This window comes from Halichondria panicea, chromosome 11 (genome assembly GCF_963675165.1).
Source record: "Halichondria panicea chromosome 11, odHalPani1.1, whole genome shotgun sequence".
Lineage (NCBI taxonomy): Eukaryota > Metazoa > Porifera > Demospongiae > Suberitida > Halichondriidae > Halichondria > Halichondria panicea.
In genome coordinates this window covers 6,379,157-6,404,856 of record NC_087387.1, presented here as the reverse complement: position 1 = coordinate 6,404,856, position 25,700 = coordinate 6,379,157, and the positions used below count along the sequence as shown (strand labels likewise).

General features: G+C 42.3%; 4 protein-coding genes across 6 annotated transcripts in view; 1 reads left to right on the top strand and 3 right to left on the bottom strand.

Moving 5' to 3' along the window:
* Positions 1 to 25,700, bottom strand: part of LOC135344131 (scavenger receptor cysteine-rich domain superfamily protein-like) — a gene marked incomplete in the record, with an annotated part of 804,697 nt that overhangs the window by 373,395 nt on the left and 405,602 nt on the right.
* On the bottom strand, positions 2,239 to 9,053 carry LOC135344183 (USP6 N-terminal-like protein). Of its 2 annotated transcripts, XM_064541340.1 has the most exons (10): positions 8,891 to 9,032; positions 8,414 to 8,508; positions 8,072 to 8,155; positions 7,266 to 7,351; positions 5,712 to 5,851; positions 5,233 to 5,471; positions 4,680 to 4,967; positions 4,378 to 4,443; positions 4,139 to 4,238; positions 2,239 to 2,610 (listed from the first exon to the last, which is right to left on the bottom strand). In XM_064541340.1, the coding sequence occupies exons 4-10, from the start codon at positions 7,268 to 7,270 to the stop codon at positions 2,327 to 2,329; spliced, it is 1,122 nt and encodes a 373-aa protein (XP_064397410.1). In that variant the 5' UTR covers positions 7,271 to 7,351; positions 8,072 to 8,155; positions 8,414 to 8,508; positions 8,891 to 9,032; the 3' UTR covers positions 2,239 to 2,326. The 2 variants fall into 2 exon arrangements, with proteins under 2 accessions (XP_064397410.1, XP_064397411.1); XM_064541341.1 differs by lacking the exon at positions 8,414 to 8,508 and having other exon boundaries at positions 8,917 to 9,053.
* Positions 9,109 to 11,869, top strand: LOC135344093 (uncharacterized). The gene is made up of 3 exons (XM_064541188.1): positions 9,109 to 9,341; positions 9,425 to 10,534; positions 10,811 to 11,869. The coding sequence occupies exons 1-3, from the start codon at positions 9,162 to 9,164 to the stop codon at positions 11,774 to 11,776; spliced, it is 2,256 nt and encodes a 751-aa protein (XP_064397258.1). The 5' UTR covers positions 9,109 to 9,161; the 3' UTR covers positions 11,777 to 11,869.
* Positions 11,849 to 13,911, bottom strand: LOC135344223 (USP6 N-terminal-like protein). Of its 2 annotated transcripts, none has more exons than XM_064541416.1 (5): positions 13,717 to 13,911; positions 13,108 to 13,323; positions 12,725 to 12,790; positions 12,491 to 12,590; positions 11,849 to 12,273 (listed from the first exon to the last, which is right to left on the bottom strand). In XM_064541416.1, the coding sequence occupies exons 1-5, from the start codon at positions 13,726 to 13,728 to the stop codon at positions 11,990 to 11,992; spliced, it is 678 nt and encodes a 225-aa protein (XP_064397486.1). In that variant the 5' UTR covers positions 13,729 to 13,911; the 3' UTR covers positions 11,849 to 11,989. The 2 variants fall into 2 exon arrangements, with proteins under 2 accessions (XP_064397486.1, XP_064397487.1); XM_064541417.1 differs by having other exon boundaries at positions 13,741 to 13,910.

The following is a 25,700-nucleotide window of genomic DNA, read 5'->3' as shown; positions in this document are numbered from 1 at the left end:
TGTCTGCCAAGAACATTCTAGTCGATAACGGTCTCAATGCCAAGATAGCAGACTTGGGTGTTTCTAGGATTGTGAACATTCAGCCTGGCCGGTTAGCTGCCTCGATGACTCAAATGCCAGGCACTGGTGTGTACATGCCACCAGAGGCAGCTCAAGAGGAAGGGGTCACACGATACAACACTGCCATAGACATCTTCTCCTTTGGTGTGGTATCTCTCTTTACACTGACGCAAACCTTCCCCAAAGATCTCAAACCTGCTAATTATTATGATTCAGCTACTCGAAGGCTGGTTGCTCGCTCTGAAATTGAACGTCGTGAACAGTACATCGAACCAATGAAAGTAGCTCTTGGTGAGACCCACCCCCTAGTCCAGTTAACCCTCGCTTGTCTGGAGTATGTATCTGAAGATCGACCATCTGCTGTGGTGGTGTTGAGAAGATTGGAGGAGGTTGGAACAACACTCCCTCAGAACTGCACCCAGACCAAGCTGGAACTGATTCAACAGGTGGCTGTGAAGGATGAAGAGATACAGCAAGTTGCTGCTGAGAAGCAAGCTCAAATTAATTGGCTTCAACAGCAAATCTCTGAAAAACATGCTCAAAACAATCAATTTCAAGAAGCCATTGATCGTGAGCAAACTCAAATGGCTGAAAGAGATGCTCATATTACCCAATTACAAGCATCTAATGATCGTCTTCAAGCTGAGAAACGAGAGCAAGTTCGTGCACTGGAAGAACTGACCACTCTCCAACAAGAGCAGTTGGAAGTTCAACGCAGAGAAATTGATCATCTCTCCAGTTCAGTGAGATCTCTACAGATACAGCCTCGGGAGGACACACCTCAGGGCTCAGGACAGAGAGAGGTGACTGTGTGAGGGGGGAGTCCCTTATGCATACATGGAGTTGTGCCTCAATATGTATTGTCTTGAGTGTACTTTTGGTTGCCATTGCCTAGAATAGGAATAATAGTTTTGATGAGCAAATGTATGCCCACAAGAAGGGTGGTGGTGTCAGTGGGTGGGGCAATGGGTCAGGATGGCAACAACTACTAAAACGTCCTTAATTAATTTATACGTAACATAATACAACCTTAATTGTTTGTGCAATACCACCACTCACATGATGTTCAATGAATTTATTTTTACAGGAAACCACAAACAAAACCACACGACCAATCAAGATTGTTGATTCGAGCACTGGAAACGCATTGCTACCACACAAGTCGACCACACCACAACCAACTGTTCCTACTGCCATCACCTTCAACTGGACACCATGCAAGAGCATACCAACGACGATGAATATGTTCTATCAACCTGTGACTATCAATGGGAAGGTGTACACGAGTGGCTCGATTAACATGACTGTGACTGTGCTAGTGTACACACCAGATCAGGATAGCTGGGATGAGCTGCCACCTCCAGTGAGGAACTTCACCATAGCAACACTGAGAGGTCGACTGCTAATGGTCGGAGGTGAGGACAAATCTACTAATAAGAACACGAATACCATCCTAACATTCGATGAGAGCTCTCGACAATGGGTCCAGTCACTTCCCCGCATGCCAAAAGCATTAACTTTGCCAGCAGTTGTTGAATATCAGAACCATCTGATCGTTATCAGTGGATATGACTCAAACGGCACTAGGATAGCTGACGTGAACATTCTGAACACAAGTAACAAATGGACCACAGCCGAACCACTTCCCAGCATTGATGTCTACAGGACTTGCCTAATTGGAGACACACTGTATCTTGTAGGTCAATACACTAAAGAAGTGTTTCGAGCTCATGTACCCTCCCTCATATCACGAGCCAGTTCTGGTGTGTGGGAATCTGTCGCAAGTGTGCCATTCTATAACTCGTCTCCCATCGCCATCGGCAACACCCTCCTGACTATGGGGGGTAGTAATGAAAGACATGGAGCTAGCGCTACCTCAAGCATCCATCTGTACGATCCCACTAAAGACCAGTGGACACAATGTGGTGACCTTCTCGACAAAATGTGCTCTTGTCGTTGCATTGAACTATCTGGCAAACTGTGTGTACTTGGTGGTAGTAGCATCTTCACTATCAGATATGTGTATACATCAATCCCATCCATTACACACTAGTAGTTAATTTTAATCTGAATTCCATGTTTATTATATAATTATAAGCATCATTATCGTACAATTATGTGTCAGTTGATTGAATATTGTTTCCGATATACATTATATACACAAGACAACATACAGTAACAGTGAGGCACACTTGTATACAGTTGGTGTGGTGACATACAAACAATCAGTGTAACCATAGAAACAGACAAGATTGAGGGGGTGGGCTCACACCCACGACTCTGCACTAGAATCAGGACTAGCTCCAGTCACCACTAAGCTATCATGAGTTCCACTAGAGGCAGAGTTCAAAGCAGCTCTCTCCAACGCTTGTCTGTTGAGCTCTGACAGTTCCACCAGCTCCACCACTTGTGGGATGGCTTGTCGAGACTTGCTGAGGTCGGCAGTCACACTCTGTAGCTCAGCGATAACCTCATCTTCGTTGAAGGACTGACGAGATAGCTCCTGGAGAGAGATACGAATACCATCCTCTCTCTCGCGAAGAAACTGCCCTGTCATGTGTGTGTGTGTGCATAGATAATAGAGCACAGAAAGGGATTGGAAACGTAATGATATTCATAGCATTCTTGGTTCATATGCGTGTCTCCATCACATGACCAATTAATGGTGGGGATTTAATAGAGTTACATGACAGGTGGCAATGGTTTAATATTCCTATGGCAAGCAGCAAGCTAGTCTCCAGGCGCAGGCTAGGCAGAAACAGTCACTGGTAGTACTGCAGCAAGTGAGCTTGATTACCAATATCTGTGGAAAAAAATTGTGGCAGTGCTTGCTCAGGGCCAGGGAGACTTAAATCTCAAACTGTGATCGATGTTTCAAGGTGCAGCTCAGGAGTTGGCCAAGATTGAAATAAATGAGAAGAACACCATTACTACTTTGTTCGATGTATGACGGCACTAATAAATATCTAGACTGGATGTCAGCAAGAGATGGAACCTGTGAACAATAGCAATAACAAAATTGTTACCATTAAGTTTACCTTTTCTGATACGGAATCATTGTGATCATTGTGTATGTGTGCACTGTTGGGCTGGTTTTGAGCCTTCAAGACCCTAGTCGGTGCCTTTCAGCATTATTACATTTAATTTACCAAACGTAAACTGTCTATGTTCCATCGCATCAGTATTACCTACACATACATACGTACATGTACATGCAGGACATTTTAATGTTGTGATCTCTCAGAGTATTTATATGTTAATCTTTATTAACCATGCATTTCTACAACCACTTCTTAGCAAATGAGACTCCTTAACACTTGTTCTTAATCATTTGCAAGGTCAGGAAAACTCCACACAGCAACCAATGATTCTGCACTGATTTACTGTTACAACTGGTCCTTAAACATGTATTTGGACTAATCAACAAGACAGTGCAACACAGTGCTGTCAAATGAACCTACTCTTGTTTCTAAAAATGTACAGAAAACTTTAATAAAGTTCTAAAAACTCCACAAGTATATTGTAACACTTTGACTCTCTACTAACCTTTCTTCATAGAGGTTTTCCTGCAGAAAACAGAGATTTAACACTGGTATAGCACACATAAGATGATTGCGGGGGTGGCTACACAGTTTTGTGGTCTAAAGCAGATTCATAGCCATCCAATTGTCAAAAGAGTAGAATAGTAAACAAACAATTAACACTTGTAACCGCGAGACACGCATATGACACAGCTGCAAGATGTCACTACGTGGGTTGTATACTGGGTCACGTGAACGTTTCCAATCCCTGTCTCTATTATCTATGGTGTGTGTGTGTGGTGTGTGTGTGTGTGTGTGTGTGTGTGTGTGTGTGTGTGCGTGCGTGTGTGGGTGCGTGCGTGCGTGTGTGGGGGGGGGGTCTGATTATACAGTATGCACATTGTATATAATATTAGTTTTCTACGAGTTAGCGACTGAAATATTCCAGCCTATAATGTGTGTGTAGTAGGGAGGGTAGAATGTGTGTGAACGTACTGTACATTGATATAGGATTAACTCTAGCTGGTATTTAAGCCATGACTGATAGTCCCACTCACTAGTGTTCATCTTGAGCACCACTAGGGACATGGCAGCGAGGACACTCTCTCCCTGGAAGAATAGGGCATCCCATATACGCAGGACCAACTGGAACGGAAGCTGTGGGCGAGGAGGAGGGGTCAAAGTACAATAATTAGCGCAGAAAAACAAGCTCAGTACGAAAACACATGACAGAATGTGATGACTAGAGGCGATGATGATGCTTAGTGATCACATGACACACACTACACAGACTCACAGCATCTAGATAGAGCTTCACAAACCAAGCAGCACTGTACTCTGAGGCATTCACATGATACTTGTTCTGGGGGAGGGGCACACGTTAAATAAACCAATGACATCACTCAGTAATAATACACGTGTACACAGCATCACTGTCGCTAGATAATAATTATAACTATCCCTCCCTACATGTGGTAGGAGGGCTGTACATTGTGACTGTGAGATACACTACACACACGCACACACACACACACACCACCACACCCACACACACACACACACACCACACACACACACACCCACACACACACTCCTCACCAGATGCCTGTCTAGTTTGGGCAACAGCCTCTTCCTCATGTCAGCATGATAGTCACAATAGGCCAACAGTTTGGGCAGCCCGTCTAGTTTGGGCAACAGCCTCTTCCTCATGTCAGCATGATAGTCACAATAGGCCAACAGTTTGGGCAGCCCTGGTATCAGTAGACCATGCATAGCGTACTTCTTGTTCCCTATTAAAGCCACGAGAGCCCAGAATGCATCCTCCTCATTGAGATACATGAGTAGCACGGCTGCAATACTGCTCATCCCCTGACAATAGCCCAGGCTCTGTGTGTGTGTGTGTGTGTGTGGGTGGGTGGTAATACACGTGTGTGGGTGGAAATACACGTGTGTGGGTGTGGAGTGGGTGGTGATACATGTGTGTGCGTGGGCACAATAGCAATCATTGATTTCAGTATCTCTATCAAAGAGCTACAAATCTCATTATTTACTCTAGAAATCATACAATCTCAACAAGAGTTAGAGGCAATCAAAGCCAGCCCATCAAAACAGCCCATTTCAGAAATATCAGTCTCCAGTCCACCACACTCACAGGATTGTACATGGAGTAGCCCACCAGCACATGGAACAAGGCCTGCTGCTTGATCCCATACCGTTCCCTGTACATAATGTGGTTCCTGAACGTCCTCAACACGTCCAGATCAATCTGTCGTAGGTCAGGTGATGTGCGTCTGCCCAACTCCTTCATAGCCTCATAGATACCGTCTTGTCGTAGGTTCTCAATATCGAGCACATGTCTCCACACTGACCCACGCACTGAGTTAGGGATCCCTGCACAAGAGGACACTCATCATTATCAGGGAACTATAATTATGCACACAAGAGGAGAGTTTTAGAGGATAACTTTGGATGTTTCAATTTCAAATTTTTTTTTTTTTCAAAATTTCAAAAGTAAAATATGGATTTTGTAGCTCTTTGGTAGCTGTACGATATGATATGCTTAGATCAACAATTGCTTCACTATATGCAATCTGTTTTATACAAATCTATACAGCCCATATATGGTAGTACCTTTGTTGACCCTTCTGTGCAGTGTTGATGAGTAGTTGTATCTGTCCCACTGACTGACCATGGTGGCCCACTTGATTGCTCTCTCTCTCTCTAATTGAACCAACTTCTCAGGGAGCTCAACACCTGACAGTGGTGTGTTACTGAGGGGGGAATGAAGGGGCCATAATTTATAATAACTTGAATATTTTGGTAAATTCTTTTATCTCCCCACAAACATGATGATACACCATTTGAAAGGTATCCTTTTAAACCTTAAAAACATAATTCAAGTTATGGCAGTTGAAAGAAATCCCTGAACCATTGAATAAACGGTGGGGGGGGGGGGGGGGGGGGGTTGCAGTGATCAGTAACTTTATAGTGTAGCATTCAATATTTTTGTGTTTTCGGACAGCTTAGAAACATACCTTTCAAAGTGGCATTTCAAATAAGTACAGTGTTTTCATAACAAAAGCTGGTTGTCTTTGCAACATCAACAAAGAGTGTCGAGGGTTTTGAGCGTTTCTTATATAAATGAATGAATGAAGTTACAGGAATTAAAGAAACAGTTGTCTCATACAATATTAAGCTGTGTCAAAGTGCAAAAAAACAATAACATAATTATAACTAAAGTCTATTTGCGTTGAGTTCGACCCCGGAAGTTATGTGGTCAATTATGGCTTCATTTATGCTTTATGTGGTGGACAAGTATGCCTGGGACTTCTACATGAAAAATGCTTAACTTTTAGCTGGTTGGAGCCATAGATAGAGCAAAGAGGGATTGGCAACAAATCGACCTCAAATAACCATCCGTGTTGCCCCGTTTACTCGAGGCTGTCTACACAGCCTCGAGTAAAGCACAGGCTGGGAATGGTTGAGGAGACAACTGATTGTCTTACTGTCAGTATAACAATCCTGCTGCTGATTTTAGACTTCATTTCCATGCTTGAGGCTAGCTATATGTGATCCAGGACACTACTTAGTTAGACAATCTTAGCTATAATTTATTATTATAGTGGTAGCCATCAAAAAACGGTGAAAAGAGGTGAAAAAAGCGCTATGTACCGCTCGCTAGCTCCTTCTCCTTCCAGCTAGATAACTGTACTGTCGTGACAAAAGTACGTATTTTAATCGGCCTGGTCTCGAGGCTATGAATCTAGAAAAAATTTTGGGAATTTCCACATAATATCATCATCAAGGCATGGAAATCAAGTTTGGGGGGTCTTAGAAAGCTCTGTGTAAGGCCTCAAACATAAAAAAGTGTTTCGCGACGTTACGGTGGGGGACAACACGCATCGTTTCAGGGTTAAGCCACACCCCCTGCACAAAAGTCTACGTTTTAACTTCCGTTGCCAATCACTCTCTTCTTTATCTATGTTGGAGCTTACCAGCTCTATAGCATATAGATAGAAGCGCTTTTTAACAAGGAATCCAATGGTATAGAAGCTTTGAAATTCAGTGAAGTATGACAAAGTTATGACAACTTTATGAAGGTCAAACTCAACACAAATACACTTTACAAGGAATTCTGGCTCCACCCTCAATGATTGTTGCACCAAACCTTGTACAGTAACTCACTGCATGAAGCCATATCTGTCAGTGGTGGTGTAGAGTGAGAGGTCAGGGTCCTCCTAGTCCTCTATCACAGCACCCTCCTCCCGACCCTGGGTGGGTGTGGCCAGGGGGTGTGGTCAAGGTAGTGTGTGTACTCATGCGCTATATAACAAAGCGGATCTTTACTACCAGGTGTGAGGTAATAATGGCATCATCACTTTGCAATATCAACAATGAAGTATCTATAATTATACTCTTACAAGAAGTGATTCAATGGACTAGTGACATGAATAGCACACAACACAGGGGCTGTTCTAAATATAGAAACACACTACACAGCTCTACTATATAATTATAATAAGACTCTACAGAATTACATGATATGCTATAAGACCATACCACGAGTGATTTCACTAATCTGTTCTAACAACAGATGAAGTATCCACCAATAGCATTAGAGCATTATCATGACCCGTACACACACACAGTGCCCATAAATAGATAGTAAAATAGATAATGTTGGCAAAAACAAGCATTCAGTTAATTAAGCACAAACACTAGGGAAGGTACACATGGGGATGGTTACCATGGATACCAATAGTAAGTTACATACTGTATAGCGGGTAAGTTTCGTGGGGTAAAAAATTCGTTCAACTCGAGAAAAGGTGGTTTTCGTGAGCAAAAATTTCGTTTAGTCTTGTGACTGCACGGCATTCCTACGTTCCGATAAGCCACGTCTACGTTAAAATTTCGTGGAGGTCAGCCTGCCCAAGAAAATAACGAATATTTTACCCCACGAAAATTACGCGCTATACGGTAGTGACACTCACCATATCGTGCTTTGCAACGATTCGTTCTCGTTCCTCTGGACTCGTGCGATTAGAATTAGACATGGTTGCCTAGCAATAACAGACCTGTGGACCTGTGCAAAAAAGCAAAACAATGAAATGAGGCAAAGTCACAGTTACTTTATTAGTCAACCCAGCTTGGTCATTGAGGCACTAACAAAGAGAGGGTTACAACAGCAAGCATGCAATAGCAGGTTGTCCTTAGACATGGCTAATCCATGGTATTACTGAGGCTGGGAGGGAATAGTGGAACACAGTTCTCCTCAATATGAGGAATATCTTCAACTGGGCATAACTAACAACTAACAGTACAAGACTGGTAACCTTGAGTACTGCAGCACTCTGGTAATGATGGTCACTCTCTCTTGTGTGTTGTTGTTTCTCTATGGTGGCTATCTCGAGGTCCACCACCTGTGACCCTGTGTGTGTGTGGGCATGTGTGTGTGTGGGGGGGTCGATGTTTATGGTAGGAACACAGAGGAGGTACGACACGCGTGCCTTGATTTAGCAACCTCTGCAATAACGTTGAGCGTGGGTGGAATTATGCCTCAATTATCCGCCCACGCTCAACGTTATTGCAGAGGCTAATTGCTAAATGGAGGCACACGTGTCGTACCTCCTCTGGTAGGAACATATAATGTACAGATATCCACAGCTCCACAAGTACTGCATACAATGTATAGAGGCAAGAATGTTCAAGTGGTCACTTTTATCAATCCTAAACACACTTTACTTCAATCCCTAACCCTAGCTCAGAGAAATCCATACCACCCATCACTCCATAGCCTCATGCTAACTCACATGCTAGACTGTGTCTAGAGTCTCACCATCTCATACTCTGGCCAGATCAGAGGCTCCACCTCCTCAGTCAGACTTCAGTGCACACACACTACCAGGCACTACCTTACACTGCTCTGAGAGCACCCTCCCTCACAACCAGCACTCCCTGTGAGCTCTGTGAGGGTGTGTGGGTGTGGGTGTTCAGTCCTTGCGCATGTGTAGTAAGTTACAAGACACTCCCAACAGTGTTGCAATAACTGAGATAGGCCCCTTTTTTGCAAGATCTATAAAGATGGCTAACAGAATCACAGCTCCCGAGTTGGAACAGTTTATAGTCGCTACTGTTGAGTTGACTGGCCGCGCACTAGGAGCAGGTGCTTATGGCAGTGTGGAGGAGGTAGAGATACCTGGAGCAACGGTAGCTGCCAAGAAATTACACCAACAGCTTGTCAACCTGGGCTCTCCACAGCAGGTAGATCTATTTCTAATTCTAGCTCCACTGCTTATTTTTCTAGTCAGCATAGATTATATTTACTGGCTGATTTTCCCCCACAGGTTGAGAAATGGGTGACTGATTTCGTGGAGGAGTGTAAGCTGATGAGCCAGCTCCGTCACCCTCACATAGTACAGTTCCTGGGGGTGTGCTATCTCCCTGGAGCCCAACTCCCCGTCCTACTGATGGAGAAGCTACAAACCAGCCTCGACAACCTTCTGGAAACCAGCCCCAACATTCCTATTGACCTCAAAGTGCACCTTCTGACGGGGACTGGCCGAGGGGTGGTCTATCTGCACAGCCGCACTCCACCCATTGCCCATCGTGATCTGTCTGCCAAGAACATTCTAGTCGATAACGGTCTCAATGCCAAGATAGCAGACTTGGGTGTTTCTAGGATTGTGAACATTCAGCCTGGCCGGCTAGCTGCCTCGATGACTCAAATGCCAGGCACTGGTGTGTACATGCCACCAGAGGCAGCTCAAGAGGAAGGGGTCACACGATACAACACTGCCATAGATATCTTCTCCTTTGGTGTGGTATCTCTCTTCACACTGACGCAAACCTTCCCCAAAGATCTCAAACCTGCTGCATATCGAGATCCTACTACTCGAAGGATTGTTGGCCGATCAGAAATCGAACGCCGTGAAGATTACATCATTCCAATGAAAGCAGCTCTTGGTGAGACCCACCCCGTAGTCCAGTTGACCCTCGCTTGCCTGGAGTTTGACCAAGAAGATCGACCATCTGCTTTGGTGGTGTTGAGAGGATTGGAGGAGGTTGGAACAACACTCCCTCAGAACTGCACCCAGACCAAGCTGGAACTGATTCAACAGGTGGCTGTGAAGGATGAAGAGATACAGCAAGTTGCTGCTGAGAAACAAGCTCAAATGAATTGGCTTCAACAACAAACCGTTGAAAAACATGCTCAAATTGATCAGTTTCAACACCAAATGGCTGTAAGAGATGCTCAAATTACTCAATTACAAGCATCTATCGATCGTCTTCAAGCTGAGAAACGAGAGCAAATTCGTGGACTGGAAGAACTGACCACTCTCCAACAAGAGCAGTTGGAAGTTCAACGCAGAGAAATTGCTCATCTCTCCAGTTTAGTGAGGTCTCTACAGATACAGCCTCGGGAGGACACACCTCAGGGCTCAGGACAGAGAGAGGTAACTGTGTGAGGGGGGAGTCCCTTATGCATACATGGAGTTGTGCCTCAATATGTATTGTCTTGAGTGTACTTTTGGTTGCCATTGCCTAGAATAGGAATAATAGTTTTGATGAGCAAATGTATGCCCACAAGAAGGGTGGTGGTGTCAGTGGGTGTGGCAATGGGTCGGGATGGCAACAACTACTAAAATGCCCTTAATTAATTTATGTGTACAACCTTAATTGTTTGTGCAATACCACCACTCACATAATGTTCAATGAATTTATTTTTACAGGCAACCACAAACAAAACCACACAACCAATCAAGATTGTTGATCCGAGCACTGGAAACGCATTGCTACCACACAAGTCGACCACACCACAACCAACTGTTCCTACTGCCATCACCTTCAACTGGACAACATGCAAGAACATACCAAGGACGATGAATGTGTACGATCGACCTGTGGCTATCAATGGGAAGGTGTACATGAGAGGCTCGAGTAACTTGACTGACACTGTGCTAGTGTACACACCAGATCAGGATAGCTGGGATGAGCTGCCACCTTCTCCAGTGAAGCACTTCACCATAGCAACACTGAGAGGTCGACTGCTAGTGGTCGGAGGTGAGAGGACGAATACCATCCTAACACTCGATGAGAGCTCTCGACAATGGGTCCAGTCACTTCCCCGCATGCCAAAAGCATTAACTTTTTCAGCAGTTGTTGAATATCAGAACCATCTGATCGTTATCAGTGGACGTGACTCAAACAACACTATTATAGCTGACGTGAACATTCTGAACACAAGTAACAAATGGACCACAGCCGAACCACTTCCCAGCACTGATGATGGCTACAGCACTTGCCTAATTGGAGACACACTGTATCGTGTAGGTCAATACACTAAAGAAGTGTTTCGAGCTCATGTACCCTCCCTCATATCACGAGCCAGTTCTGGTGTGTGGGAATCTGTCGCAAGTGTGCCATTCTATCACTCGTCTCCCATCGCCATCGGCAACACCCTCCTGACTGTGGGGGGTTGTGAAGGACTAGGAAGTAACGCTACCTCAAGCATCCATCTGTACGATCCCATTAAGAACCAGTGGACACAATGTGGTGACCTTCCCGAGGAAATGTACTGTTGTTATTGCATTGAACTATCTGGCAAACTGTGTGTACTTGGTGATACAGGTTGGGAGACTATGGATGGAAACACTATCATATCTGTGTACACATCAATCCCATCCATTACACACTAGTAGTTAATTTTAATTGGAATTCCATGTTTATTATATAATTATAAGCATCATTATCGTACAATTATGTGTCAGTTGATTGAATATTGTTTCTGATATACATTATATACACAAGACAACATACAGTAACAGTGAAGCACACTTGTATACAGTTGGTGTGGTGACATACAAACAATCAGTGTAACCATAGAAACAGACAAGATTGAGGGGGTGGGCTCACACCCACGACTCTGCACTAGAATCAGGACTAGCTCCAGTCACCACTAAGCTATCATGAGTTCCACTAGAGGCAGAGTTCAAAGCAGCTCTCTCCAACGCTTGTCTGTTGAGCTCTGACAGTTCCACCAGCTCCACCACTTGTGGGATGGCTTGTCGAGACTTGCTGAGGTCGGCAGTCACACTCTGTAGCTCAGCGATAACCTCATCTTCGTTGAAGGACTGACGAGATAGCTCCTGGAGAGAGATACGAATACCATCCTCTCTCTCGCGAAGAAACTGCCCTGTCATGTGTGTGTGTGTGTGTGTGTGTGGGGGGGGGGTCTGATTATACAGTATGCACATTGTATATAATATCAGTTTTGTACGAGTTAGTGACTGAAATATTCCAGCCTATAATGTGTGTGTAGTAGGGAGGGTAGAATGTGTGTGAACGTACTGTACATTGATATAGGATTAACTCTAGCTGGTATTTAAGCCATGACTGATGGTCCCACTCACTAGTGTTCATCTTGAGTACCACTAGGGACATGGCAGCGAGGACACTCTCTCCCTGGAAGAATAGGGCATCCCATATACGCAGGACCAACTGGAACGGAAGCTGTGGGCGGGAGAGGAGGGGTCAAAGTACAGTAGAAAAACAAGCTCAGTACGAAAAAAGCACATGACAGAATGTGAGGACTAGAGGCGATGATGATGCTTAGTGATCACATGACACACACTACACAAACTCACAGCGTCTAGATAGAGCTTCACAAACCAAGCAGCACTGTACTCTGAGGCATTCACATGATACTTGTTCTGGGGGAGGGGCACACGTTAAATAAACCAATGACATCACTCAGTAATAATACACGTGTACACAGCATCACTGTCGCTAGATAATAATTATAACTATCCCTCCCTACATGTGGTAGGAGGGCTGTACATTGTGACTGTGAGATACACCACACACACACACCCACACCACACACACACACCCACACACACACACACACACACACACACACACACACACACACAACACACACACACACACACACACACACACACACACACACACACACCCACGCCCACACCACCACACCCACCCACACACACACACACACACTCCTCACCAGATGCCTGTCTAGTTTGGGCAACAGCCTCTTCCTCATGTCAGCATGATAGTCACAATAGGTCAACAGTTTGGGCAGCCCTGGTATCAGTAGACCATGCATAGCGTACTTCTTGTTCCCTATTAAAGCCACGAGAGCCCAGAATGCATCCTCCTCATTGAGATACATGAGTAGCACGGCTGCAATACTGCTCATACCCTGACAATAGCCCAGGCTCTGTGTGTGTGTGTGTGTGGAGTGGGTGGTGATACATGTGTGTGTGGAGTGGGTGGTAATACATGTGTGTGTGTGGAGTGGGTGGTAATACATGTGTGGGTGTGGAGTGGGTGGTAATACATGTGTGTGGGTGTGGAGTGGGTGGTAATACATGTGTGTATGTGTGGAGTGGGTGGTAATACATGTGTGTGGGTGTGGAGTGAGTGGTAATACATGTGTGTGTGTGGGTGGGCACAATAGCAATCGTTGAATTCAGTATCTCTATCAAAGGGCTACAAATCTCATTATTTACTCTAGAAATCATACAATCTCAACAAGAGTTACAGGCAATCAAAGCTAGCCTTTCAAAACAGCCCATTTCAGAAATATCAGTCTCCAGTCCACCACACTCACAGGATTGTACATGGAGTAGCTCACCAGCACATGGAACAAGGCCTGCTGCTTGATCCTATACCGTACCGTTCCCTGTACATAATGTGGTTCCTGAACGTCCTCAACACGTCCAGATCAATCTGTCGTACGTCAGGTGATGTGCGTCTGCCCAACTCCTTTATAGCATAGATACCGTCTTGTCGTAGGTTCTCAATATCAAGCACATGTCTCCACACTGACCCACGCACTGAGTTAGGGATCCCTGCACAAGAGGACACTCATCATAATTATCAGGGAACTATAATTATGCACACAAGAGGACAGTTTTAGAGGGTAACTTTGGATGTCCGTAACTTAAGTTGGGATACTTCAATTTCAAAACTAAAATATGGATTTTGTAGCTCTTTGGTAGCTGTACGATATGATATGCTTAGATCAACAATTGCTTCACTATATGCAATCTGTTCTATACAGCCCATATATGGTAGTACCTTTGTTGACCCTTCTGTGCAGTGTTGATGAGTGGTTGTATCTGTCCCACTGACTGACCATGGTGGCCCACTTGATTGCTCTCTCTCTCTCTAACTGAACCAACTTCACTGTCCTCACATACCCGGCAACATCATCTCCTATCTTCCACACCTGTGAAGGGGAGAAATGTTGTGTGTGTGTGTGTGGGGGGGGGTGAGAACACAATAAATGTGTGTGTGGCACCATGCTTTCAAGACGGCCACTCTAGCCTCCTTCATTAAAGGGTACAGTAGTCTAGCCACGTACCTCTGTCATGTCTTTTGAAATTACGGTACCGCATAAACATAACAACAACAATAGGCCAACAAACATACAGTGCATGCTATTAATTAAGATTGCTTACCTCTATAGCTAGCTAGTCTCATTCTTCCAATCCTCCCCCATATACCGTTTGCTCGGACATCTGTTATAGACTGGCTGGCATGTCTGTATCCTTCCCCAAACAAAAAGACATGCACGTACGTACATGGCCCCACCCACTTGTTAGATCCATTCCACAAGTTATGTAACTTCTGTTGGGATTGGCTTTGTTCACTCGATGTCAGGAACGGAAGTTATTTAACCACAACCACACCCCTAGAATTCTTCACATAATAATTATAAGCTTCAGGGCACAACATTCATGGAAGAGTAGTGGATGATGCTGAAAGCCTCCTAGAGCTGTACTGTACAGCTCTAGGAGGCTTTCAGCTGTACTTTACTAAGTAGACTACTTATGAGTACATTGGTACCAGGACTAGTGAGCAAGCTATAGAAACAGGTGCAAGGTGGACGACGAAAACAGATAACCTATTGTTACTATTAAAATTGTTATTACAAATAATTATTGAACATGATTAATTTGTAGGTAACCATTCAGGGCAATTAAATAATGTTCGATAGCATCCCATTATTGTTTCGAGCATTCGAAAGCAGCATTGCGGTGCCATGTCAGTAGTTTGGTCAGCACAGTACTTTACTTCAACATCTAGTCGAACACGTCTCCAAGATACACGCGTACATACAAAGTGGGCTGTCCAGCACACATTCATGTATATGAGTTGATACTTCCCATCATTTGCTGTTTCATTGAACCCAGCAACCATTCACTCGGATCTAGAAAACAAAGGCAACAAAAATTGCAGCTCTAAAGTATTCTTAACAGAGAAGTGGAGACAACAAAATGTAGTAACATATACGATACTCTCGGAGACATGATAAGGCACTAAGACATGCAGGTATTATGTCGTCACATTTCAAACATAATACTTGATACATGCATTCTTTGATACATTTTGTAGGCTAGGAAAAATTACTGGAATAAAACGCTTCATCTAGTCTCATCCACAAAGCAGATTTCTTTCACTACACGTTATGAATGTACATACGTACTTTCTGATTTCTGATTCAAACAGGGAGAAAAGAGGAGAAAAAGAGGTGCAACGAATGCTCTGAATGTAAAAGAAGATTGTGGTTTGTGTCAAACATGCAAAGACAGTCATGCTGTTGGGGGCAGTATACGCAAAAAACAATGCTGTCAACATAATTATAATTATATAGAAACTGTGTTTAAACAGTTAATACGCAACTTAATCGTTGATACTCACCGGCACAATGCAGGCATCTTGTAACCAAGACAATCTTCTCAGAGTATTCGTTGTACCTCTTTCTCCCTGTTTGCCATATAATCAATCATTTATATATCTCATGCATTTACATGCAGGTACATTCATTAAAGCGTGTAGTGAAACAAAGAATTTACTGCTTTGTGGCTGAGATTATAGATGGACTCAGCAGGAGCGTTTTCTTCCAGTAATTTCTCCTTAGCCTACAAATGTATAAGGAAATTAATTATAGTAATTATGTTTGAAAAGTGACGACATACCTGTCTTAGTGCCTTTATCCGTGATAATCTCTTGAACATTATGTTACTACATTTTATTGTCTCCACTTTCTTTCCCAAGAGTACTCGCTTTAGAGCTGCAAACTTTGTTGCCTTTGTTTCTTAAATCCGAGTGAATGGTTGCTGGGTTCAATGGAAACACCAAATAATGGAAGGTAATAACTTATATTAATAACTGATGGAAGGTAATAACATGTACATGAATGTGTGCTGGACAGCCCACTTTGCGTACGCGTGTACCTTGGAGACGTGTTTGACTATAGAAGTTGGTCCCTTAAAGTACTGCTGATCAAACGAGTGTTGCAAGCGTGCGCTTGCTAATGCCTCTCGCCATGTTTTTGCTTTCGCTCAACAGTATATTAGAGTGTTATAGAAGAGGTAAATACTTTGCAATGTGCTTTGATTGTTTCACAAGAAAGGGGTGTCCACAGTTAATTAATCGTCTTAAATGGCCTGTAGCCAAACAGTGGGAGCAAACCTTTGTCAAAGGCATAGACAGTGATAAGTATTGAAGACAGAATTCAATCACAGAAAGTAGTATATCTATAACAAGCAGTCTAAAAAGAGTTATCGAAAAGGTTGGTTTGTCTTACCAGGACCTCAACAAAGAAAATTGATTTCTGCCAGGATCTGGGGTTCAAAATGGATTCTCTTACACGTAGTATATTGAGCGCGCATGCGCATTACATCCAGGAATAAGGGGTGTGTCTGTAAGTTCAAAAAAAAATAATAGCTACTGAGCAGTTACAGCTGGAACAGACACATAGACAGACACACACAGTCAGCTTTACCGTAACCCTCGTGCGGCTACGCCTCGAGGCATAACTACTGCTTTTGAATGCTCAAAACAATAAATCAGTGGGATGCCATCAAATGAAAAATTCCAAAACACCGTTACCGTATTCACCTGAATTACCGGGACACTCTATTCTAAGGGACACTTCGGACTTACGTAATTTTTTTCACTCTATATTAAAGAACAACAGGAAATGTAAATATTTTTAGATGTCCCGATCTAATTAGAACGAAAAAGAGCATGTCCCTAACGTCAGCTCGATAGACACTCAAAACTCTTAGAAACTCTCTGGATTCTACTCTCTGGCACCGTAATATGTCACTGACAGTTGAAGACACCACTTTGTAGACATGGAACCCGCGTACACAGCTTCTAAACTGCGAAAGACATTTTAGCTGCAGAGCTAGCCTCGGCCTGGAATCGAGGCCGTGTACGTACCTTAAAATGGGGAAATATTCGTTCTAATTACTACGGGACACCCTAATACAAGGGACAACACTTCGACTTTAACGTAATTTTTCTTGCTCTATTCCAAGGGACACTGCAAGCTGTAATAATTTTTTTGTGTCCCGGTAATTCGGGTGAATACGGTAACGATACATGTTCTTAACTTACTGTCATTACTTACTTTGGTAACAATGTGAGTCTGTTCATCGTCCATGCACCTGCACCTGCACCTTGCTCACTGAAGTCCTGGTCATAGTACAGTAGAGCTGTGCAGCCCTAGGAGGCATTCAACATCATCCACTACTCCTCCATAATATTGTTGTGCCCAGTCCCAGTGCAACTGCTGAAGAATTCTAGGGGTGTGGTTGTGGTTAAATTTAACTTCCGTTCCTGACATCGAGTGAACAAAGCCAATCCCAACTTCTGTTGCATTCGGCCACATTTACGTTTGTGCTGTTACTGTTACTTTGGAGCGGAAGTATAGGTGGTCGGGACTCCGGCATGCGTTGCACATCTCGTTTCTAAGTTGTCGGCTGTATTGGTGCACTGGTCGGGACTATTACTTAACTGGGACTCTAGTTACTGGCTAGGACTCTAGCTTGCGCAGAAGGTCGGGATGCCGGCTATTTTTTTCCCTCTTTTTTTACTTAGTTTAATCATCACAGATAAAGAAGAGGGAACATATGCAAAGAGATATAAAATATAGTGTATACCTCTTTCTTGTCAGTTGAGGTTTGCGGAAAGTTAATATTTAATTTGCTTTCTGGCAATGCCTATATCTTTCGTTTCCGAAGTTCTCAGTAATATACTGTAGTAGACTTGTTCACTATCTGGGACTCCAGCCTGCACTTAGCTCATGGGACTCCATGCAGTTACCGCAATTTGATACCGCGTACTGGCTAGGAACTCATATATAGCTGGGACACCAGTTAAAGGTCAGGACGCCAGCTGAACTCCTTTTAGTTGGACATCTAGAAACTGTGTGTATATTGCCAGCCCGTGGGAAAACAAGTATATATAGTTGTATACCTAAAGCAAATCTGGACCCTTCCCGGCCCTTTTGATACAATGCCTTGCTGGTAAGCATCACTCGTAAATGAATTTTTTTATTGTTGTGAAGTCCTATTGCTAGAATGGTCTAACTAGGTAGATGGTTCAAGTATTGTTAAGGAATGCAAGCTACTAGCAGCAGAATTCTTACACGACAGTAAGACTTAAGGTTTGTCTTTTTGGTGATTTTTTGAAAGTTAAAATAGGTGACTGTAACTAGTGTGTATGAATGACATGCAAAGCTATATGCATGGCAGACTTCACTAGACGCAAGCAAAGTCAGCAGCCCTGCCAAATGTGTTTGTTTGGTAAAGATCATTAATCACACAGATGAAGGTTTTGTAATAATAATATTGATAAAAAATTAACAATGTTAGCAACAAAGAAAGAGTCAATGACTTTTATGAGCAATTATGGATTTGCTAGTTAAAGGTGAATTAGGTGCATCAGTCATTTTGAGGGGGCGTTATCCCAACTCGTACTTCTTATCTGGCGTGGCGTAAGCCTACAGAGTATTGTGGAGCAGCTGGTCATAATATCTCTTCTTCCAGATCCTTCACAGAGGGAGGGAGTTTGGGAATGGTGGCCAACTTTGTTATGAATGTTCTGAGTTTGCAGCTTAGCTCTTGGTGAAACCCCCTCCTCATCTGTTAGCTGATATCTTTACAATATGAACAGTGATACGATCTTGGTTAAGTACCGTATATAGTGGGTTATTTCCGTATGGTGGGAATTTTCGTATATAGCATTATACGAAAATTGAAATTGCAATAGTCACTATCTTCAATTTTCAAGAACGTCAATTTTTCTGCTGATTTGGCTCATCGCAAAGGTTTTTTATCCGCAACACATTCTAGTAAGGTATAAACCTTGCATTCCTTTAACGAGCAAAAACATTGATACAAAACTAATAGTCAATTTGTTTTTTCTCCATGTACACACAGTTGTATAGAGTCCTCATCTTCATCACTAGTCCTCAATGTTGTCCTACCTGTTGCGAGTGTGTTGGCTGTACTAGCTCTAGTTGTACTGGGTGGAGCTGTCTACGGATACATTCAAGTGGTTACTCATCTGTTGAAGTTAAAAACCAACAAACTGGAACTGCTGAACTGATATTAACATAGTCATGGTAATAATTATTGGTGCAAAACTGAAAATGTCATTTCATTCTTATTATTAATTAAGCAGTTGAGTTATTTATTTTTGTGCTCATTGTTCAATTGTATCAATGAGAGCTCACTTTATATAATTATTGAGATAAAACACTGTTGCATATCTAGTTCTAATATGTCTTGTCCACGTCCACTGATAACACTATAATAAGGGTTCATCTTTCACTGTATATAGTCTGGGGAAGACCAAGCGATTTATGTGGTACATTATACTTTATCCAGAGATATCATAATTATAATAATTATTGGAGGGCTATAAGAAACCACAGTGGCTCCACCAACGAAACAGTGACGTACTCCTATAGATCGAGTTCTCAAACTGTACAGAGTTTTAGTTAGAACACACGTAGCCGAGTGTTTTAATATGTGGTAATCAGTGGCGTAGCAAGGATTTGGGGAAGGGCAGGGCTCAAATCAGTTGAGCAGGGCCAGAGCATAACACTAAAATAGGTCCTAAGCAGTCAGCATGCGCATTAGATGGCCCTGCCCACATTTCCGACATCATTCTAGTAACTATGCATGCAGTATACAGTGCAGAATACATTGACAGATCGCGGCTGAGTTGGAATTGATAAAGCACAAAAGGGAGGGCTCTAGCCCCGTCAGCCCCCCTCTGCCTACGCCACTGGTCATTGCGCATTTAACTATAAGGATAATGATGTACTTAGTTGGTGATCAATTCAGATCAGTATACATATCGATCTCATCCATTCCTTTACACACTTATAAAACTCCATCATGCATGTTCGATTGTATAATTGTACATGTTCACATTATTTTGAACTTACATGACATGATGTATGCATGTCAGTTATAGCAAGAGTTCATTAGGAAGAGTACGCAACTCCAATAGACTGTACACAGGAGCACAAAATAATACTCACTATTGTAACAGCAAGCACACTTGAGGATACAAGGCATTAAAAGTCTGTGGTTTTGCTTCCACTCCGTCCAATGAAATCACAGTCACATGCAGGCAATCAGGTTTTCTATATTAAGTCTTGCTATTTGTTCCTTCCAAAAAGCTACACATGCCATGGGAGGTTATAAAAGAGTTAAAATTATAATAATTATACTGACTTAATTGTGGCTGCTGAGTATGCAGACTTATACAAAATCCCCACCCATGCACACAGGGGAGGCAAAGTTAATACAAATCCCCACCCTATCCCGGGAGGGGGTGTGGTTTGCATTGATAGGTGCATTATTTCACTGCCTGTATACAATGAGCATTACTTAACATTAATTTTAACCAAAAAATGTCCGAGTTTGAGTATGGTTACAATGAGTAGAAAAACATTCCAAGGGTATTCCGGGATGTTGATCATTTAAAGTCCCCAGAGAGTAAAATAACTCAACCAGGTAATTACACTGAATGTGTACTGCATTCACACACCACACCCACTCACACACACTTCTACACTTATAGAGACACACCAGAGGGAGTACCACAGGACAATGTAGCTCAAGCAATTAGCCTTTGAGTGAATACTAATTATTCGCCCACGTTGCATGTGTGTTATTGCTGAGTGTGATCATTAATCTGGTGAAATCAGAGACTACCGGTAATTACTTGAGCTGCACCAGCCTGGCAGTCGGACCTCCTCTGCATGGAGACAAACTCACACATGCATGCCTCACATGTAACCTATACTTTGCAGCATCACATATATGTGGCTCTTGGGACGCCTTCCTTTGCATGGGTAGTTATGTACCTACTGAGGACCCTCATTGGAGGTACTATGTGTGCAGCTGTTGAGGATACTCACTTTATCTACGCCCACTGATCATGAAGTCACTGGCAGACACAGAGCTTACAATGAATCTCTTGATTAAAGACTGTCTATAATACGTGCTACCATTCAACAAATTCTACCGTGACATCAAAAGTGCACTATTTTTACACATTCCTCGCCAATTGAAAATGTGAGTGATTCCTTGGAGGTTTTCACACTTCAAGACACCTTATTACCTCGTGCGTGTGCAGTGTGCAATAGGGGTAGAGTGATTGATATGTGTGCGTGTGTGTGGACACAACACATTTGCTGTTTAAGCGAACTAGACACTACTGCTTTAACTGCTAATCAGACAGCGATTGAGGATATACTTATAATGGAAACGTCTGTGTTTAGCGGATCTTAATATTCTTCAAGCAAAGTATAGCCATTTATAATCATATTGTTGAACAAGTGCCTCCAACTGTGACATGGGGCTCAAAATTCCTCGTGGCATCTCTCGAGGGTAGATCTTCTGGTGAATGTATTTGTGTTCTTAGTGCCCGAGCAGCAAGTATAGCTGTGAACTGCAACACTGTATATATAGTATCAGTTTATAGTGAATTCCATGGAATTGCAGAGTGGTTGCTGCGTTATTGTGTTTTCTAACCATAAAGGACACGAAGCATTCAATGCATATTTCTGCTTTTCAAAGGTTGTTTTAGAGAAATCACTATTATAATTATACCATTAACAATCGATCAACGCAGTACCTATATATACGATTATTGTTAGTTTGTTGCATAATTTATAGCTGTACAACTGTTGGTCTGGCCATGGGCCACAGCTAAGTGGTCTAGACCACCCAAACCAATTGGTGACATTAATTAATAAGGTCAAATTCGCACACTATATACGTATTAGATCCCACTTGTGTGTGTTTAGCAGGGAATTATGAGCCATAATCTCATAGTTTCCCAGGGAATTATAAGCTTGAGGGTATAAAGTACAAGTATAATTTTTTTGAATGCACAGAAATGATAATAAAGCTGTAGATCTATAGCTAGCTGCATGATAATTAGCTATGGCTGTTCAGTTTTTTCACTACCAGTTTCTATAGCGTTTGCTGGGTTGATGGTAGGGTTCACCAGTATCTTTTCTTGTCTCTACGAGGAACACTAAGATCCAATGATTATAACAGTTCTGGGTCCATTGTCACAAGCATGAAAGCATGTCTTCAACTTGTAGCATTTGTCAACTTTGTCCTCCTGACTTCTGTTTCTATCCTGCAGCCATGTTTCAAACAGTAGACTCCTGTGTCTTTTTGGGAACGATAGTGCACTGTAGCATTGCTGCAAGCTGTTCCTTGCTAGCTAGCCGTATATATCAGAACAGTTTACTGAGCTGGGGGTGGGGCTTGAGTGCAGAGAAAAGAGGAGGCTGGGCTCATTTGTTGCAGAGTGCTTCCTGCACAAGGTGGAGTCACTAGTTTTCCATTCCAATGTTGAAGCAAGGAAAGGTTATTTAGCAGAGAAGCAGAAATCATCTAGCTTATCAAAACAGGACATTTTCAAAAATAAAGCTGTTGCTAAGGCTTGCTGCTTTTATAGATACACTTCTTGCCTGAGGCAGCCAATGAAAAGTGGGATCTAAATCAGTTAGCACATGTGCATTCGGTATCTATGGTTATAGTGTCCCTCATCCCTCGGGCAAAGCCCTCGTGATATGGGACACTATAACACATAGATACCTCATGCCCATGTACTATCTATAACTTACTTTTACTACTACTCTGCAGGAGAATGAAGGAGAGAGTTCATTTCAAAGGCATAAAATTAGTGCAAAAACACCATTGTGTGTGTGTGTGTGTGTGTGTCAGAATCTGTGTGGATTTTTTGATCAACTAGTACGTACATCTGATTATAACAAATGAGACTGATAATTATACAGGATGTGAGAGCTATCTATAACATGATTATAATACAGAATTCTTGATGTAGGAAACAAACAGCCTGATATGTGTATATGTACAATAAAAGGTTAATGATCTATGAAAAACTAAATTATCAGTTACCACACATCAAGTATTTGTCTCTCAAAAAACGAAATAATAACTACTCTACAACTAGCTATAATTGAATAATGTTCACATGCATGCACTATATATAGCTATTGACTTTTTAACATCTATATAGTACCTGTATCAAGGGTGAAAATAACACATAATGTACATACAGGGGGACTCTCTGTGTTACAAGGGAGTGTATAGTACAGCAATCTGCATGTATATAATGTACATACAGGGGGACTCTCTGTGTTACAAGGGAGTGTATAGTACAGCAATCTGCATGTATATATAATGTACATACAGGGGGACTCTCTGTGTTACAAGGGAGTGTATAGTACAGCAATCTGCATGTATAATGTCATACAGGGGGACTCTCTGTGTTACAAGGGAGTGTATAGTACAGCAATCTGCACGTATAATGTCATACAGGGGGACTCTCTGTGTTACAAGGGAGTGTATAGTACAGCAATCTGCACGTATAATGTCATACAGGGGGACTCTCTGTGTTACAAGGGAGCTAGTTTATAGTACAGCAATCTGTATGTATAATGTCATACAGGGGGACTCTCTGTGTTACAAGGGAGTGTATAGTACAGCAATCTGCATGTATAATCTCATACAGTGTTTATATTTACCTCGGCAGAAAACCCTGAGCTCTGAGCTGCTATTTGATTATGAAGCGTTATACAACCCAAACTAACGCCGAAGGTTCTGCACTTTAGTGCTCTAGAGTTACTTAGTCTAATGTTTTTGTACCTGCATGGCATGCAAGTGATGTATAACTATATTATATATAGCACTAAAACTAGTGCTCATCACATGATCTTCAGCCAATCAGCTTAATATCTAAAAGTATAATGCATGCTTCTTAATCCACACTGAAGGTGTGCATGCTTTATAAGTTGTATGCTCACATACATTAAAATACTTAATCTTGGCGGTGTGTTCTAAATAGTATACCTTAATGTTACTATTATATAGACGGGTAGTAATTTTAGCGTTTTCAGATTTTTCTCTGTTTTTAGGATACTAATTTTGGCGGATATTTGGCAAATTCATTACCACAATAATATCTCAAAAGATGTACAAGTATGAGTTTTAGGAAAGTTGAAGTCAGATACAGATGTAAAAAAAGGGCTAACATACTCTCAAAAGTACATTACAATCAGAAAAAAAAGAAGAAAACATTTTTTTTTATGAGATTCATAATTGCGTTATTATCAGCGCGTACTTGATTTAGCGTTGAATTACAAATTCGCTAAAATTCGCTAAAATTAGTACAGTAGAACCTCGCTAATCCGAATAGAGCGGGACCAGACCCCATCCGAATACAGTAGACTCTCGCTATTCCGGCTCTCTGAAGTACGGCCACCTCGATATACCGGCCATTTGGCTTGGCACGGAATGCTAGCTATAATTATGTTTACTGCACAAAACTCACCCTGAAGTACGGCCACTCGCTATTCCGTTTACCGGCCAGTGCTGGCTGTCCCAAACAAGGTTTTCATTTATACGTATATTGTGACAGGCTCTGGGAAAACCAGACTATTGGAGCAGGCTAAAATTTTGGTGATTAATATACCAAATGATAGAGCAGAGCATCGCCTACACAATGATATGCTTAGTGTTCACATATACCTAGTTCATACCCGAGTCATGCGCGTTAGAAACTCGAAGCCGTAAATGTAGTATCGAGAAAAACGCCTCTCAAAGATTGCTCAATTAGGAAAAATAAGGTGATAGCGAAAGTTTGGACAAAGCGTTTTAATGGAAAGATTTGGATTTAGAGCATCAGATTTTACAGAGAGGTAGTAGAAGGACTATAGATACTTATACACCAATAACATTTATTTTATTTGAGATTTTATACTGTAGGCATAAATTTAGCTGTAGCTCAATACTAAATTCTGCTCCAATAGTCTGGTTTTCCCAGAGCCTGTCACATATTACGGCCGGATATGACGTTTTGGGTGCGGTTTAACAGATAAAATTGGATTACACTTAAATAGAGAACAGAATGATTCATTATCCTACATTATCCTCGAGACAAGAACCGCAAAAGTAGTCATTAGATTTGAGGTAAGGTCATTTTTAAGCCGCGGCTATTTCCTGAGCTGCAGCCACCTCCATATTCCGGCCAAGCTGCATAGTCCCAAGGGTGACCGGATTAACGAGAGTCTACTGTACATGAAATTTCCGGATTAACAGATGTCATTATAATTGATTATGAATATCATTAACGAAGACACTTTTGTACATGATATCACTGTGGCCAGAAGGGAAGCTGCTAGCTACAATAGTCTTTATCTCAACTTTCGCTCCAATACAGCATAGATTGAAAAGG

Excerpts from the sequence above, each read along its gene's own strand:
- LOC135344183 (XM_064541341.1), bottom strand. Across the intron at positions 4,239-4,377 it reads TGAAGCTCTATCTAGATGCT|CTTCCGTTCCAGTTGGTCCT; the intron begins GTGAGTCTGTGT and ends CCTCGCCCACAG. Across the intron at positions 2,611-4,138 it reads GGTGCTCAAGATGAACACTA|GGCAGTTTCTTCGCGAGAGA; the intron begins GTGAGTGGGACT and ends CACACATGACAG.
- LOC135344093 (XM_064541188.1), top strand. The coding sequence starts at position 9,162 with ATGGCTAACAGAATCACAGCTCCCGAGTTGGAACAGTTTATAGTCGCT. Across the intron at positions 9,342-9,424 it reads ACCTGGGCTCTCCACAGCAG|GTTGAGAAATGGGTGACTGA; the intron begins GTAGATCTATTT and ends TTTCCCCCACAG. Across the intron at positions 10,535-10,810 it reads AGGGCTCAGGACAGAGAGAG|GCAACCACAAACAAAACCAC; the intron begins GTAACTGTGTGA and ends TTATTTTTACAG.
- LOC135344223 (XM_064541416.1), bottom strand. Across the intron at positions 12,591-12,724 it reads TGAAGCTCTATCTAGACGCT|CTTCCGTTCCAGTTGGTCCT; the intron begins GTGAGTTTGTGT and ends TCCCGCCCACAG. Across the intron at positions 12,274-12,490 it reads GGTACTCAAGATGAACACTA|GGCAGTTTCTTCGCGAGAGA; the intron begins GTGAGTGGGACC and ends CACACATGACAG.